The sequence below is a fragment of the Myotis myotis genome, unplaced genomic scaffold, assembly GCF_014108235.1.
Source record: "Myotis myotis isolate mMyoMyo1 unplaced genomic scaffold, mMyoMyo1.p scaffold_m19_p_52, whole genome shotgun sequence".
Lineage (NCBI taxonomy): Eukaryota > Metazoa > Chordata > Mammalia > Chiroptera > Vespertilionidae > Myotis > Myotis myotis.
Window position 1 is genome coordinate 574,107 of NW_023416360.1, and position 14,762 is coordinate 588,868.

The following is a 14,762-nucleotide window of genomic DNA, read 5'->3' on the forward strand; positions in this document are numbered from 1 at the left end:
CTTCTGGTTAATAAGCTGAAGACACACAACTACTAAATGTGTGTGTTTTCAAGCAAGTTAAGTTATTGAGTCGCAATTTACCCCTTGAGTAAGGACATGAATCCTGCCTTACTCTAATCCCTGATACTTTGTAGAGTTTTCTTAAACCCTAATTGACTGTTGAATGAATGTTACACAGATTATCAAAATGTTCTTAGCCCTGACCGGTTTGGCAGAGTGGATAGAGCGTCAGCCTGCAGACTCAAGGGTCCCATGTTCGATTCGTGTCAAGGGCATGTACCTTGGTTGCGGGCACATACCCAGTAGGGGGTGTGCAGGAGGCAGCTGATCGATGTTTCTCTCTCATCGATGTTTCTGGCTCTCTATCCCTCTCCCTTCCTCACTTTAAAACATCAATAAAATATATATTTTTAAAAATGTTCTTAAACTTAATGTTGTGCTTTCTACATATTCTTGGCCAGATCAATTAGTTGTTTTTTTGTCACTGTTAATGGGTACAGTAAGCAGTTACATGCAAAATTATTCTCAATTTGTCAAGGCCTAGAATTTCCTCTATAGTCTCTGGTGCCAAAGCCTGAGGTCTACTAACCTTTGCATGGCTCCAGATTCTCTCCTATTTTTTTTTTAATGTATATGTTTTATTGATTTTAGAGAAGGGGAGAGAGAAAAATCAAAGATGAGAATCATTGATTGGCTGCCTCCTGCACGCCCTCTATTGGGGGATGAGCCTGAAATCCAAACCAGCAGATCTAAAGGTGCCAGGGAGACATGCAGCACAAACAGTAAGTAAGTGAGCAGATAAATAAGCAAATAATTTTTTTTTTCAGAACGGGAAAAGTTTTTAAGGCTGGTTAGCAGACATTTTTTTTTTATCTCTCCATATGGCCATTTACCATAATTTATGCAGTAAAATCCAGAACTCTGTGTTAGGATCGCTAAAGGAGGAACGCCCAAGGCCAAAGGGGTAAAGAATATTAGGTCATCTGGAAACCAAATGGCTGAGCCCCAAAATGGCGCCAGCACCCAGGAACAGGGCGTGGGAGGTTTTAAAGGACTCTAGGTGGCTTTTTCTGAGAAGAGAATTCTCTATCCGAGTCCTAAGGAGAAAGATAATGGTCTTAGCAAGTGGATTGTGGTCTTAGCAAGTGCTGAGCAAAAGGGAATGTTGGTTGTGAAGTGGTGTAAAGTTCAGTTGCCAGGGTAGGGGTATCCATTCAATTATTTGATCAAACCTAACATTCCAGCTTTTTTGTTTTATGGAATAGGGATGAAAGTCATATCTTTTCATAATTACTTCCTGCTGAGTGGGGATGTCAAGATCACAGGGGAATGGACTTGTTTAAAATATAGTTTTGTTGATTTCAGAGAGGAAGGGAGAAAGAGATAGAAACCTCAATGGTGAGAGAGAATCACTGATTGGCTGCCTCCTGCAAGCGGCATGTGCCCTTCACTGGAATCTAACCTCAGACCCTTCAGTCCACAGGCCGACACTCTATCCACCAGGCCAAACTGGCTGGGGCAGGGGTTTGGACTTTGATGGTAGTCCACCGGATGAGGGGGTGCAGCAGCATAATTTCCCCAAGAGACGGGCTGGTGATGGCTGGGGGTGTCCTGTTGAGGGACTGGGAGGCAGAAGCTGGTCCTGAGGCTGCCACAGCGTCACTTGTCTGGTTTTGCTGCTTTTCTGGGCCTGGAGCTGAAATACAACTGAGACCTAGATGTTGTCTTTAGGGAGGAAAAGATCGGGGGTCTAAGCTGCCTAACCTGGTAGAGACAAACCGTTTTATAAATTTTAGTATTATTGAGGCAAAAGCTAGAAGAACAAGAATTATGGTCTGGTGGAAGGAAAGAAACATTAGTTTGGATGGGTGTAGCCTACTATACCAAAATGAGGTTGTTTCTCTTAGTTTCATTTATCCTTGGTTTAGGAAGATAGCCTTTACTAGATGGCTGTGGACTGCTTGGCATCTGGATTTTCCAGACGGTTGCAACTGCTTTTTGCTATCTCAGTTTCCCTATTCTGCTTGTCCTGGCTCACTGGCCTGTGTCATTTATATAACTTCCTTTTAACATTTCTCTCTACAAACCTTCTATAACTCTCACAGACATTCTCTGAGGCCTTCTTTTGGGCCTCAGCCTTGGCCTGATCTTGCCTTTGTTTTTGGATTTGGGTCTCCTCGTCTCTATTATTAAAGACATTTAAGGGCGGGATAACAGGGTCTTTTTGAGGGGTTTGTGAACCCGTGTCTATGTTTGAAATTTGCGGCATATGTTGGGGGCTTATTGGGATATAAAATGAGTGTTCACAAGAAGGATTCCCTCTGGGGAAGTGGGGTCCTTTTTGAGTCTGGCAATGAGGCAGGTAATTATATGGCTGTGGAGGCAGTGCCCTGGAGAATTAACATGATAGGCCAATCTCGGGGGTCAGTTTGGGGGACTGGACCATGTCAGCATCCTCTCTATGAAGGGCATCGGCATGGCCATGGGCTGCTAGCCAGACATGCTCCTTCTCTTCTGGGGTGAGAGAGGAGGACAGGAAGACACAGATGTCATGCCAGATCAGGTCATGTACTGAGTCAGGTACTCATATTCCTTAGTAAAGGTAGTGGGGTAGGTGGAAAAATACCTGAGATGCCTCTCAATCTGTGTGAGGTTGGACATGGAAAATGAGATGTGTACCTAGCCAAACTCTCGGCCCTGGCCACTTCTCAGAAGGGCAGGATGGGGGGCTGGAGGCTGGGTTATCTGGGAACAAGTAAGAGTGAGGCTTGGTAAGGAGGAGAAGGGTAATTGCAGAGTGTAAAGAAGGCCTGGGTATAGGGGATCTCTGACAACTTCCCATTGCAGTGACAGAAATTAAGTCCTGGAGAAGGTTAAAAATCTTGGGCCAGTGTGAATCATTGTCTAATTTATCTTGTGGATACGTGCCGGGAGCCGGTCCATCCTTGCTGTTTCAAGGGACCTGGCATATATGGCATACTGTTCTTAATATGTTTGCTCACCTTCTTGGCACTATGTGTTTTAACCAAGGTCACCTCTCCGAGAAAGGTTGTTTCCCCAGGTAGGGATTTTCCCCTGAAGTTAGGGAGGGAATAAAACCCCTTAACTAAGTGCCAGGCGGGTAATTAACCACTTTAACTGCGAACAATCATGCTTAAGCTACATAATCTTTACTCTCTGGAATGGAGATAAGAAACGCCCTAACCTTTGGAATAGAGATTGATAGGATTGGAATCAACTGGTATAAATACAGATGTAACAAGACAACAGGACACAGAACCTAGACACAGAACCTACACAGAACCTAGAGACAGAAGAACTTTGCTGGAGAGAACATGGCAAAAGATCCTGGACAGAAACTGGCCACAGAACCTAGAGACAGAACCTAGCGAGAGAACCTGGCTGAAGAACCTAGAGACAGAACCTGGCTACAGAACCTGGATAGAACATGGCAAGAGAACCTGACTAGAACCTGGTGACTGAACCTGGCTGGAGAACCTGGACAGAACTTGGTTGGAGAACCTAGACAGAACCTGGCTGAAGAACCCGGCTACAGAACCTGGCAACTGAACCTGGCGGGAGAACCTGGACAGAAACTGGCTGGAGAACCTAGTGAGGGAACATGGCTACAGAACCTGGCTGGAGAACCTAGCAAGAGAACATGGACACAGAACCTGGCTGGAGGTCCTAACCAGAACTTCGCTGGATATCCTGACCAGAACTTGGCTAGAGATCCTGGCTAGGCTGCTGATCAACTGAACGCTGTCTCCGTGTCATTCCTTTTTCGCCGACTCCATCCACACCTTTGGGGATCCCTGGACCTGCTGGGGTTGGACCCCAGCAGATATGGTGCTTTGTCCGGACTCCATGGAAAGGCTGAGTGTGTTCAGATATGGAGGAGACATGCCAGAGGAGTGTTTTTTGGGGGGATGGAAAAAAATTCCCTGTGGTGTAAATTAGGAAGAGGAGGTAAGCAACAAAGGGAGACCCGGGGAGCAAGACTAGAGGGAGGGCATCCCCACCATCTAGTCAGGCTCTGGAGAGAGGAGGACAGTCTAATCCATGCGGCAGGCATCCCTTGTGACAAGGAAGACTGTGGAACCTGGTCCCAGGGCTGAAGCCAAACTGAAGAGGATTTCTGGCCTAGTGCTAGGTCTTTTGTCTGAGATGACAACAAATCAAAACTACGGAGGGGTAATCCAATTGTCACCTCCCGGAGATGAAACGAACTGGGGCTGAGTGGGGGGTCAGCAATGGGAAGGAGTGGTCCCCAATCTGGCACCCTCCTTGGCTGGTTGGGAGGGCCTGTAAGGGAGGGAGGCCTAATCATATCACCCAAGTAGGATTTGGAGGTAAGCCCAGGTCGAGCTGCCACTGCCTATTGCTCTCCAAGTAGCAAACTCAGGGTGATTAAAGCTGGGGCGATGGCTCCCCCTCCCCATGGATCCCTCCCAGGTTTTGGCACCAAATGTTAGGGTCACTGAAGGAGGAACACATGAGGCCAAAAGGGGTAAAGAATTATGAATTTGGTCATCTGGAAAACCAGATGGGCTGAGCCCCAAAATGGTGCCAGCCCCAATATGGTGCCAGCCCCTAGGGGCAGGGAGTCCAAGGTTTTAAAGGACTCTAGGTGGGCTTTTTCTGGGCAGAAAATTCTCTGGGCAGGTCCTAAGGGGAAAGATAATGGTCTTAGCAAGTGGAATGTGGTCTTAGCAAGTGCTGAGCAAAAGGGAATGTTGGTGTAGAGGTCAGTTGCCAGGGGAGGGAGTATCCATTCAATTATTTGATCAAACTTAACACTCTGGAGGTGCACTGAAGGACACAAAAGGGGAAGCTTCCCTGGAACACCACTGACCACCCTCTCCGCTCCTTTCAGACATAGCATAGTGGCTTCCACCTTTTTCTGAGAAACAGCAGGGTCTCCCCAGATCGGTGGTCAGGAATTGCAGTGTGCATCAGAATTGTCCAGCTGCCTGTTCAAGTGCAGCTTTGTTTAAAGGTCAATTTTTTTAATTATTCATTTTAGAGAGAGAAACATTTACTTATTATTCCACTTGTCTATGCATTAATTGGTTGATTCTTGTCTGTGCCCTGACCAGGGATGGAACCTGTAATGTTGGTTTATGGGGATGAGACTCTAATCAACTAAGTGCCCAGACAGGGCAGAAATGCTGCTTTTGTGAGCCACCTCCAGAGACAGTTCCAGCAGGCCTGTCTGTATTCTGGGCCTCTGCATTTTTGCCAGCTCCTGGGTAATCTGGTGAAGGTCTGCACTAGACTGAAAAACAGCCCTAGAGCCCAGGCTGCTTTGGGGACTGGTGCTCACAGCCCCCCAATACAATGACCGCGGCCACTGCCGGGGGACCTGACTGGTCCCCTGCACGGGGAGGTGAGCCCTGACAACCGCGAACACCTGGGTGACAACTCCCAGGCTGGATGCAGCCCTAGAGCCTACACTGCATGACTGTCACAGCCAGTCCCCTCCGGAATCGCCCAGCTGTCTTCCCAGCACGCACCGCGGGACCTGACCCTAGAGCCCAGAGCATCCAATCGGCGTTGGGTTTGTTGCCTGGTGCCCCACGTCACGCGCTGATTGGCTGGTGCGGTGACGTCCTCAGCTAGCGGTCCGGGCGTCACCTCGGTCACCGGGCGCCTCGCGTGCGGCTCTTCACAGGCTCCCGTCGCGGCCCTCAGGTACGGCGCGTCGGGAATGTAGTGAACACAGTTTGGTGGGGTTTTTGAATGTTTACTGGGCTGTCGCTTAGTTGCGCGCATATCTAGTTCCAAGGAGAAGATTGGGAGGGTCAGCGGGGCTGAAGACCAGGGAACCGGCCGAGATTGCAGCCCTGGGAGCTCCCCTTCCTAGGGGCGTGGCGGGAACCCGGACCCGGGGGGCGGGGAGGGGCGGCCTTGGTGGGACGGAGCTTGCCGAGGGTGCAGGCGGCGGCGCGCTTAGGAATTACTGGGAAGTCGGGGTCTCCCTGAGAACCACGAGCGGCGTGCGGGCGGGGCCGGGTAGCGGGCGGACCTGCTGTGGGCTTGGGGTGGGAGAGGCGGCTTCTCCGAGCTGCGATGGGGTTGGGGCCTTGAACTAGTCGGTAGGAGTTGAGGTCTTGGTGTTTGGCATAATAATGCAGTGACTCTTAATCTTTTGCGCAGTAGTAGCTCCCTAAAAAATGCTATCAAAGTTATGAGCCATCTTCATAAGTCTCATTTACTCAAAAAAAGAAAAAAAGAAAAAGGTAAGCCCTGGCCGGTGGGCCAACGCTTACAGCATCGGCCCGGGGACCTAAGCGTTGCGCGTTGACAATCCTGGTCGAGGGCACTTACCTCGGTTGCAGTTCCTACCCCGCCCCGGCTGGGCTGCCCATGTTTCCCTCTCTCTGTCTCTCTCTTCCCCTGCCTTCCACTTTCTCTAGAAATCAATGGAAAGATATCCTAGGGCGAGGATTTAAAAAAAAAAACAAGTTCCGCTGCGTATTCCTGACTGGTCAGAACCGCTGCAGAGCATTGACGCTCACGCTGCCACGTGCGCGCGAACCCCGAGGGCTTGGTGAGGTGTAGGTGCTGACTCTCGTTCGGAGGCGGCTGGCCAGCTGCTCCCACAGCTCCCGCAGGCCTGGCAGTCACGGGGCCAGCCGCGGGGGCATTGGAAGCGACGAAATAAATGTGTTGGTAGCTGAAGATCTAGCCTTCCAGTGCGATCCCGAAATGGTCCTGAAATACGGTACTGAACGAGTAGGACTTTGAAAGGCTGGAGGTGTAACAAGAGCAGAAGGTCCAAAATGCCCCTAACTTGTGTTTAAGCCGTTTAATGGCACACTCCACTCAGAAATGGACAATAAATTAAACGGCCACTGGTACTTCTCTTACTTTTTTCCTGTATAAAACTGTTGCATCTCAGAAATAATGGAAAGAAAAAAATCTCTTGTAACAACCTTTTTGTTTTGATGACATGGCGCAGTCTCGTTGATTAGGCTTTGGTGTTTTCAGAATTTCTCGTTAGAAACCCCAGACTTCAATAGTTATTGAATCGTTAAGGTTTTCCATCTTCTCTGTTGTTTTCTCATTATCAGCTATCCTGTCCCCTTCCAATCTGCTGTTGGCTTGGAAATCTGGTCACCATCCTAATTAGGATTATAAAGTAAGACTACATGGGCCTTGAGGGTGACGTGAGGAATCTCAACTAGATAGTTAAGCCCTGGGATGGTCAAGGTTTCTACATGAGATTATTAGCAAAATTCTTGTAAGGACACTTTTAAGACCTCTCACTAGAGACTGAATCAGAGAACTATAAGGTTTGTCCTGTCCAAAAACCACAAGCAATAAAAAGGATAAAATAGAAAATTGGAATGAGCTGGTAATTCTTTGAATGTGAGATTCTCATCTTTTTAGCTTCCAAATTTTTTAGGTCTCATTCTTCAATAGCAAGTTACTGTGATTGAAGTTTAACAAATGAGGCTAAAGAGATGAAGTTATTTCAACAGAAGTGCTTTCTGTCTTATGATTGTAGGTACTAATTCTTACTATTTTAAAAAATATATATTTATTGATTTTAGAGAGGAAGGAAGAGAGAGAGAGAAACATCAATGAGGATCATTGATCGGCTCCTCCTGCTGAGGACCGCAACCCGGGCATGTGCCCTTGAACAGAATCAAACCTGGAACTCTTCAGTCCACAGGCTGATGCTGTATTCCTGAGCCAAACCTGCTAATTCTTACCTATTTTTGAGATTTTTAAAATTATTATTATTGAATTTATATTATCATTAGATAGAATTCCCAAATTTTTTTTTGTTTATTTTTAGAAGCATATTGTCTACAATTACTAAATGTTACATTGTAGGTGAAAAATTGGTGAATAATGTGATTTGGACACAAGTTTTGCAATAATTTAAAAATACCATGTATCACCATCCACAAGAAATGGAAACAAGACACTCAACATTCTTATCCTACCCCCAGGCATCAAGTCATTACCCAGTCATATTTATTTCTCCTTCAAAATAAAACTTGACTGTAACTTGTTAAAAAAAACCCAAAAAACCTATGTAATAAAAGGCTAATATGCAAATCAACTGAATGGCTTAATGACCAGTCGCTATGACACACACTGACCACCAGGGGGCAGACACTCAACTCAGGAGCTGCCCCCTGGTGGTCAGTGCACAAGAAGCATGGCTCACAGCTGGTGAGCCTGGTGAGCACAGGGTTGGTGGTGGGAGCCTTTCCCGCCTCCGCCGCAGCGCTAAGGATGTCTGATGGTGGGGGGGGGGGGGGAAGGCCTAAGCCATCAGTCGGGCATCCCCTGATGTCTCCTGGACTGCGGGACTGCGGGAGGGTGCAGGCCGGGCTGAGCAAACCCCCCCCCCCCCCCCCGTGCATCAATTTCGTGGACTGGGCCTCTAATAAATATCCCTGTTTTACACTGTATATACAAATAACTGGATCAATGACCTAAATATAGGAGCTAAAAATTCACAACCTTTTTAAGGTAGTGGTTTCTTTCTTTTTTTTATTTTTTCTATTAACATGTTTTTATTGATTTTCAGAGAGAAAAGAAGGGAGATGTGTCAGGGCCAGCCTGACAGGTTGAACTGGGCTGAGGTAGGGAGGTGGGAATTGAGAAAAGAAAGAAAGACAGGAGAGCGGGATTGGGAGGACTACAGCTCAATCGAGGAACTGCAGTAAGTTTATTAACCACGCAATGCCTTTTATACACAAAACACTGAATAGGAGGTCTGTCAAGAGGAATGTATTCTTTGTTCCTCTTAATCTCTAAGGGAGAGACAGAGCAGAAGGACAAATTCTCGGTACAGCAAATCTCAGTAAATAGTCACCGACTTCTTGATAAGCCATGAAAGGCTGTTCTCTCTCATTCTACAAAGGTTGCTCTCATTCTACTGATAACCGCCATCCAAACAAGTCTGGGAAAATTGTGTGGGTAAGGGTCCCAGCCTTGCTAGCCCCTTCAGGTGCAAGGACCGTGTCAGCTTATACCTGGTCTCCAACAGAGTTGGAGAGAGAGATAGGAATATCAATGAGAGAGAAGCACCAATGGGCTGCCTCCTCCATGCCCCCCTAACTGAAAACATTAGGCCCACACAAAAACATATATTCATATTCATAGCATTCTTCATAATAGCCAAAAAGTGGAAAGAGTCCTAATGAATGGGTAAACAAAACATGGCGTGTTGATAGAATGAAATATTCAGTGTAGAAAATAACGATATATCTATATATATAAATATATTACAACATGGATGAACCTTGAACACATAATTCTAAATAAAAGAAGCCAGACAAAATAGGCTGTACATACATGATTCCTTTTATATGAAATGTCCAGATCAGGAAAATCTTTAGAAGCAGCAGATTTATGATTGTCGGGGGGCTGGAAAAAAGGGAATGGAGAGTGGCTGCTAATGTGTACAGGTTTTTAGAGGATGGGGAGGGAGCATTGATGAAAAAGTTCTGGAATTAGCATGGTGACAGTTGCACAACTTCATGAATATACTGAATTGTACACTTTAAAGGGTGAACTTGATAGTGTGTGAAATTTACCTAAAAAACGTTAATTATTTTTAAAGTATCGTACACTCATTTTAATGTATGGTAATTATTTCTAGACTAGACTTCTCTTTGAGAATAATAAATTTGATTTCTTTTGCAGCAACAAAATGGTTCAGCAAGTTCCAGAAAACATCGATTTTCCTGCTGAAGAAGAGAAAATCTTGCAGTTCTGGTCCGAATTTAATTGTTTCCAAGAGTGCCTAAAGCAGTCAAAACATAGGCCAAAGTATGTGAATTTCTTAGTAAAGATAGAGTCCTTAAGACTAGTCATTTCTTAGACTGTGTTCAATTAAGGCAGGAACTTTTTATTCCAGTGATGGCGAACCTATGACACGTGTGTCAGAGGTGACACGCGAACTCATTTTTTTGGTTGATTTTTCTTTGTTAAATGGCATTTAAATATATAAAATAAATATGAAAAATATAAATCTTTGTTTTACTATGGTTGCAAATATCAAAAAATTTCTGTATGTGACACAGCACCAGAGTTAAGTTAGGGTTTTCAAAATGCTGACATGCCGAGCTCAAAAGGTTCGCCATCACTATTTTATTCACTTTGTATTCCCAGAGTCTCTAGCTCTATATAGTAGGTACTCTCAGTTGTAGATATACTTTGAATGAATGAGTTCTTAATTATTAGGTTAGATTCAGTTTAAGAGTTCTTCTGAATAGATTAACCTGAATTCGGTCTAATGAAATTCAGATGTTAAAAGCTATTTAAATTTGGACCACTATTGAATAGAGTTTACATATCACACTCTTCCTTTCCACTTTTCTCATTATCACCACCTCATTAATTACTTAGACTAGCCGTCTGTTAGGTTGCCTCCTGTCTACAATCTCCCTTCACCTAACGACCAGTTTTGTTCTGTTTTTAATCATGTGTCTTCTGCTCAAAAACTTGATGAGATAGGCGTTTGGTGCCCTATTTTACTGATGAATAGCTTTATTGTTTAGCATCAGGATGAATAACCAATGAAGAATGGGTGGCCCAATGGAGGCCTCTCCAGCTCCCCCATAACTAGCTTTTTTCAAGGCAAGACCTGCAATAAATAATCATTTATCTGAATTTATCCACTCATCTACTGATGGGCTGTTTCCAGATCTTAGCTATTGTACTTTGTGCTGCTATGAACATAGGGGTGTATACATTCTTTCTGATTGGTGCTTCAGGTTTCTTGGGATATATTCCTAGAATTGGGATCGCAGGGTCAAATGGCAATTCCATATTTAATTTTTTGAGGGAACTCCATACTGTTTTTCATAATGGCGGCACCAGTCTGCATTCCCACCAGCAGTGAACTAGGGTTCCCTTTTCTCCACATCCTCTCCAACACTTGTCATTTGTTGATTTGTTGATAGTAGCCATTCTAACAGGTATGAAGTGATAGCTCACTGTCATTTTAATTTGCATCTCTCTGATGATCAGTGATTTTGAGCATTTAAAAAAAAATATTTCTTGCCCTAACCGGTTTGACTCAGTGGATAGAGCGGCGGCCTGCAGACTGAAAGGTCCCAGGTTCGATTCTGGTCAAGGGCATGTACCTTGATTGCGGGCACCTCCCCAGTGGGAGGTGTGCAGGAGGCAGCTAATCGATGTTTCTAACTCTCTATCCCTCTCCCTTCCTCTCTGTGAAAAATCAGTAAAATATATTTAAAAATATATATATATTTCTTTATTGATTTCAGAGAGGAAGGGAGAAGGAGAGATAGAAACATCAATTATAATTATGAGAGAGAATCATTGATTGGATGCCTCCTGCACGCCCCCCCCCCCTCCCCACTGGGGATCAAGCCTGCAACCCAGGCATGTGCCCTTGCCTGGAATAGAACCTGGGACCCTTCAATCCACAGGCTGACGCTCTATCCACTGGCCCAAGGCGGCCAGGGTTTGAGCATTTTTTCATATGTCCACTTTGGTCCACTTTGGAGAAGTATCTATTTAGGTCCTTTGCCCATTTTTTAATTGGATTGTTTGTCTTCCTTTTGTTGAGTTGTATGAGTTCCTTATGTATTTTAGTTATTAACCCTTTGTCAGATGTATCATTGCCAAATATGTTTTCCCATGCAGTGGGCTTTATTGTTGTTTTGTTGATGGTTTCTTTTGCTGTGCAGAAGCTTTTCATTTTGATGTAGTCCCATTTGTTTATTTTCTCCTTATTTTCCTTTGCCTGAGGAGCTGTATCCATAACCATATTGCTATGAGAGATGTTTGAGATTTTGCTGCCTGGTTTCTTCTAGGATTTTTATGGTTTCACTACATACACTTAAGTCCTGTATCCATTTTGAGTTTATTCTTGTGTATGGTGTAAGTTAGTGGTCTAGTTTCATTCTTTTACATGTATCTTTCCAATTGTTCCAACACCTTTTATTGAAGAGACTATCTTGACTCCATTGTATGCTCTTGCCTCCTTTGTCGAATATTAATTGAGCGTAATGGCTTGGGGCAATTCCTGGGGTCTCTTTTCTGTTCCATTGGTCTATATGCCTGTTCTTGTGCCAGTATCTTCCTGTTTTGATTATGGTGACTTTGTAGTATAATTTGATGTCTGGTATTGTGATTCCTCCAACTTTGTTTTTCTTTCTCAAGATTGCTGAGGATATTTGGGGTCTTTTCGGTTCCATATAAATATTTGGAATATTTGTTCTAGATCTGTGAAATATGCAGTTTGTATTTTAATAGGGATTGCATTGAATCTGTAGATTGCCGTGGGTAGTATGGACATTGTAATGTTAATTCTACCAATCCATGAACACGGAATACTCTACCACTTGTATATATCTCTCCCTTTATCTTTTTTTTCAGTGTTCCGTATCTTTCCAAGTACAAGTCTTTTGCCTCCTTAGTTTATTCCTAAGTTATTTTAATATTTTTGTTGCAGTGGTAAATGGGATTGCTTGTTTAGTTTCTCTTTCTGAGAATTTATTATTGGTGTATAAAAAAGCCATAGATTTTTGGTGTTGATTTTGTATTCTGCTACATTGCCAATTTCATGTATTTATCTGAAATCAAAAATTTAAAAAGAGAGCAAAATAGATTTTAGTCACTTTTCTTTTTATTTTTTTAATATATATATTTTTAAAAATATATTTTTATTGATTTCAGAGAGAAAGGGTGATGGAGAGATAGAAACATCACTGATGAGAGAGAATCTTTGATGGGCTGCCTCCTGCATGCCGCACACTGGGTATGAAGCCTGCAACCCGGGAATGTGCCCTGACCGGGAATTAAACCGTTCCCTCCTGATTCATAGGTCCACGCTCAACAGCTGAGCCACGCCAGCCAGGCACTCACCACTTTTCTTCCTGAACACTCCACTGAGACAGTTGCCATCTATTAAAAAAAGTTGTCCTACATTTTTGTTGTTTGTTTTAAAGTGATCACATATTTTTATTCTTTTTGTTAGATTTACTTTCTATGATGGGCCTCCTTTTGCCACTGGACTACCTCACTATGGACATATACTTGCGGGGACAATTAAAGATATAGTTACAAGATATGCTCACCAGAGTGGGTTTCATGTTGACAGAAGATTTGGATGGGATTGTCATGGCTTACCTGTGGTATGTTTGAGTCACCAGCCTTCTGTTTTGATTTTTTAATAAGCATTAGATTTCATTATGTACTATGTATTAGTATGAATTTTTATTATAATCAGATTTTTTCTTCTTCATTTCTATAATACTATTTATAGTTCATTTTCTCTAGATTTTTTGAGAACTTATTTTAAAATGTTTTATTTTCTAGAGTTCAATTGCATTTTGTTTCACAGGGCAGCGATGTTAACAATGTTATTGTAAATTTTCAGGAATATGAAATAGATAAGATACTAGGAATCAGAGGACCAGAGGATGTAGCCAAAATGGGGATTGTGGAGTATAACAATCAGTGCCGAGCAATTGTGATGAGATATTCTACTGAGTGGAAGGTATGTTCTGTTATTTTCAGTAGAATGGACCAAAACTTGTAGTTTAAATGGATGTTAAAATGACTTCTGGTCCTTTGTGCATTTTATGATGCTCCCAAAAGTGTGGCTGTCCATGTGAAGTTGTAACTTAAGGTGTCAACCATTCCTTTATAAAAGAGTGTTTTGCTTCCACCTCCAACCCTAATACATAGACTAGTTAAACTGAAGCCTCTGTTATTTCTATGTGCTTGATTAATCCTCCATATTTAATCCTTTACCTGCACACAGTATATGACAGGAATCAGGCTGACCTAGCTGATAAGTTAACTTTAATATTGCTAAATAAGTTAACTTTAATATTGTAAAACAAACAAACAAAAAAATCAAATGTTAAAAACAATTCTAATTTGGACTGATTGTTACATGAACTCCCATCTTGCCCACTCCTTTTAGTGGTGATGCTCCCACAGCTGGAACCTGTACGTAACTGTCCAGTGCTGTCAGAGCTCTGCCCTCTCTTAAGGGCTTAGCAACACAGGTCCTCACCTCCTTATTTTCTCCCTGGCCTTTTTATTAATTAGATTGTGCCACTTAACAGCTTTGTTGTATTTTTTTTATCTTTGCCATCTTACCACTTTGATTTCCTAAACTTGCTGTTCCTCAGAATTCACTATTCTGCCAGTGGACTCGGGCTTTAAACATTAATCCTCACAGTCACATCTACCGTCAAATTCTATCAAGTCTTGTTAGCATCTCTTATTTAGTCATTTATCATTCCAGCAACCTCTCCCTAGTTTCTCCCCTCTTCATTTCGGTAACAATCTCCTAATTGGTCTCTTGCTCATGCTCTTTCCACTCAGCCTGTGAAGTTCTCTCTCCCACAAGACTGTGCTCATCTTGCTCTTCTCTGCTCAAAGCACTGAGTAACTTCTTTTCATTGGTGAATAAAATTTTATTTCATGGACCTAAAAACTCAGAGCTTCTAAATTTTATCCTAACTTTCTTTAATCTAACTTTCCTTGCCTGGTTACCAGTAGGGAAAAATCCTGATTATAACATGTATAGGTCTTCCCCCACCCCCCTTATTTTTAAATTGTTCATTGTGAAATAATTCCGGTTTATTAAAAATTACGAAGTTGTATCAAGAGTTTTCTTTTATCCTTTACTTATTAGCTAACACCTTCAATAACTAAAGTATAATTAACAGAAGCAAATTATCAGAAAGAAATGAACATTGATACATTAGACCTTTTTCAAATTTAACCAGTTCCACTAATTTTTA

The 14,762-nt window shown here is 43.2% G+C and overlaps 1 protein-coding gene across 7 annotated transcripts in view; it reads left to right on the forward strand.

Moving 5' to 3' along the window:
- Positions 1-5,611: 5,611 nt before the first annotated feature.
- Positions 5,612-14,762, forward strand: part of IARS1 (isoleucyl-tRNA synthetase 1) — a 99,093-nt gene continuing 89,942 nt past the window's right edge. For 6 of the 7 annotated variants that reach the window (XM_036311190.1, XM_036311189.1, XM_036311192.1 and 3 more), the window contains exons 1-4: positions 8,552-8,686; positions 9,673-9,798; positions 12,980-13,136; positions 13,382-13,501. In XM_036311190.1, coding sequence (XP_036167083.1) covers positions 8,568-8,686; positions 9,673-9,798; positions 12,980-13,136; positions 13,382-13,501 — 522 coding nt within the window. In that variant the 5' untranslated portion in view covers positions 8,552-8,567. Of the gene's footprint in view, positions 5,695-8,551; positions 8,687-9,672; positions 9,799-12,979; positions 13,137-13,381; positions 13,502-14,762 lie in introns of those variants that run through there. The other variant, XM_036311191.1, reaches the window with a different exon arrangement.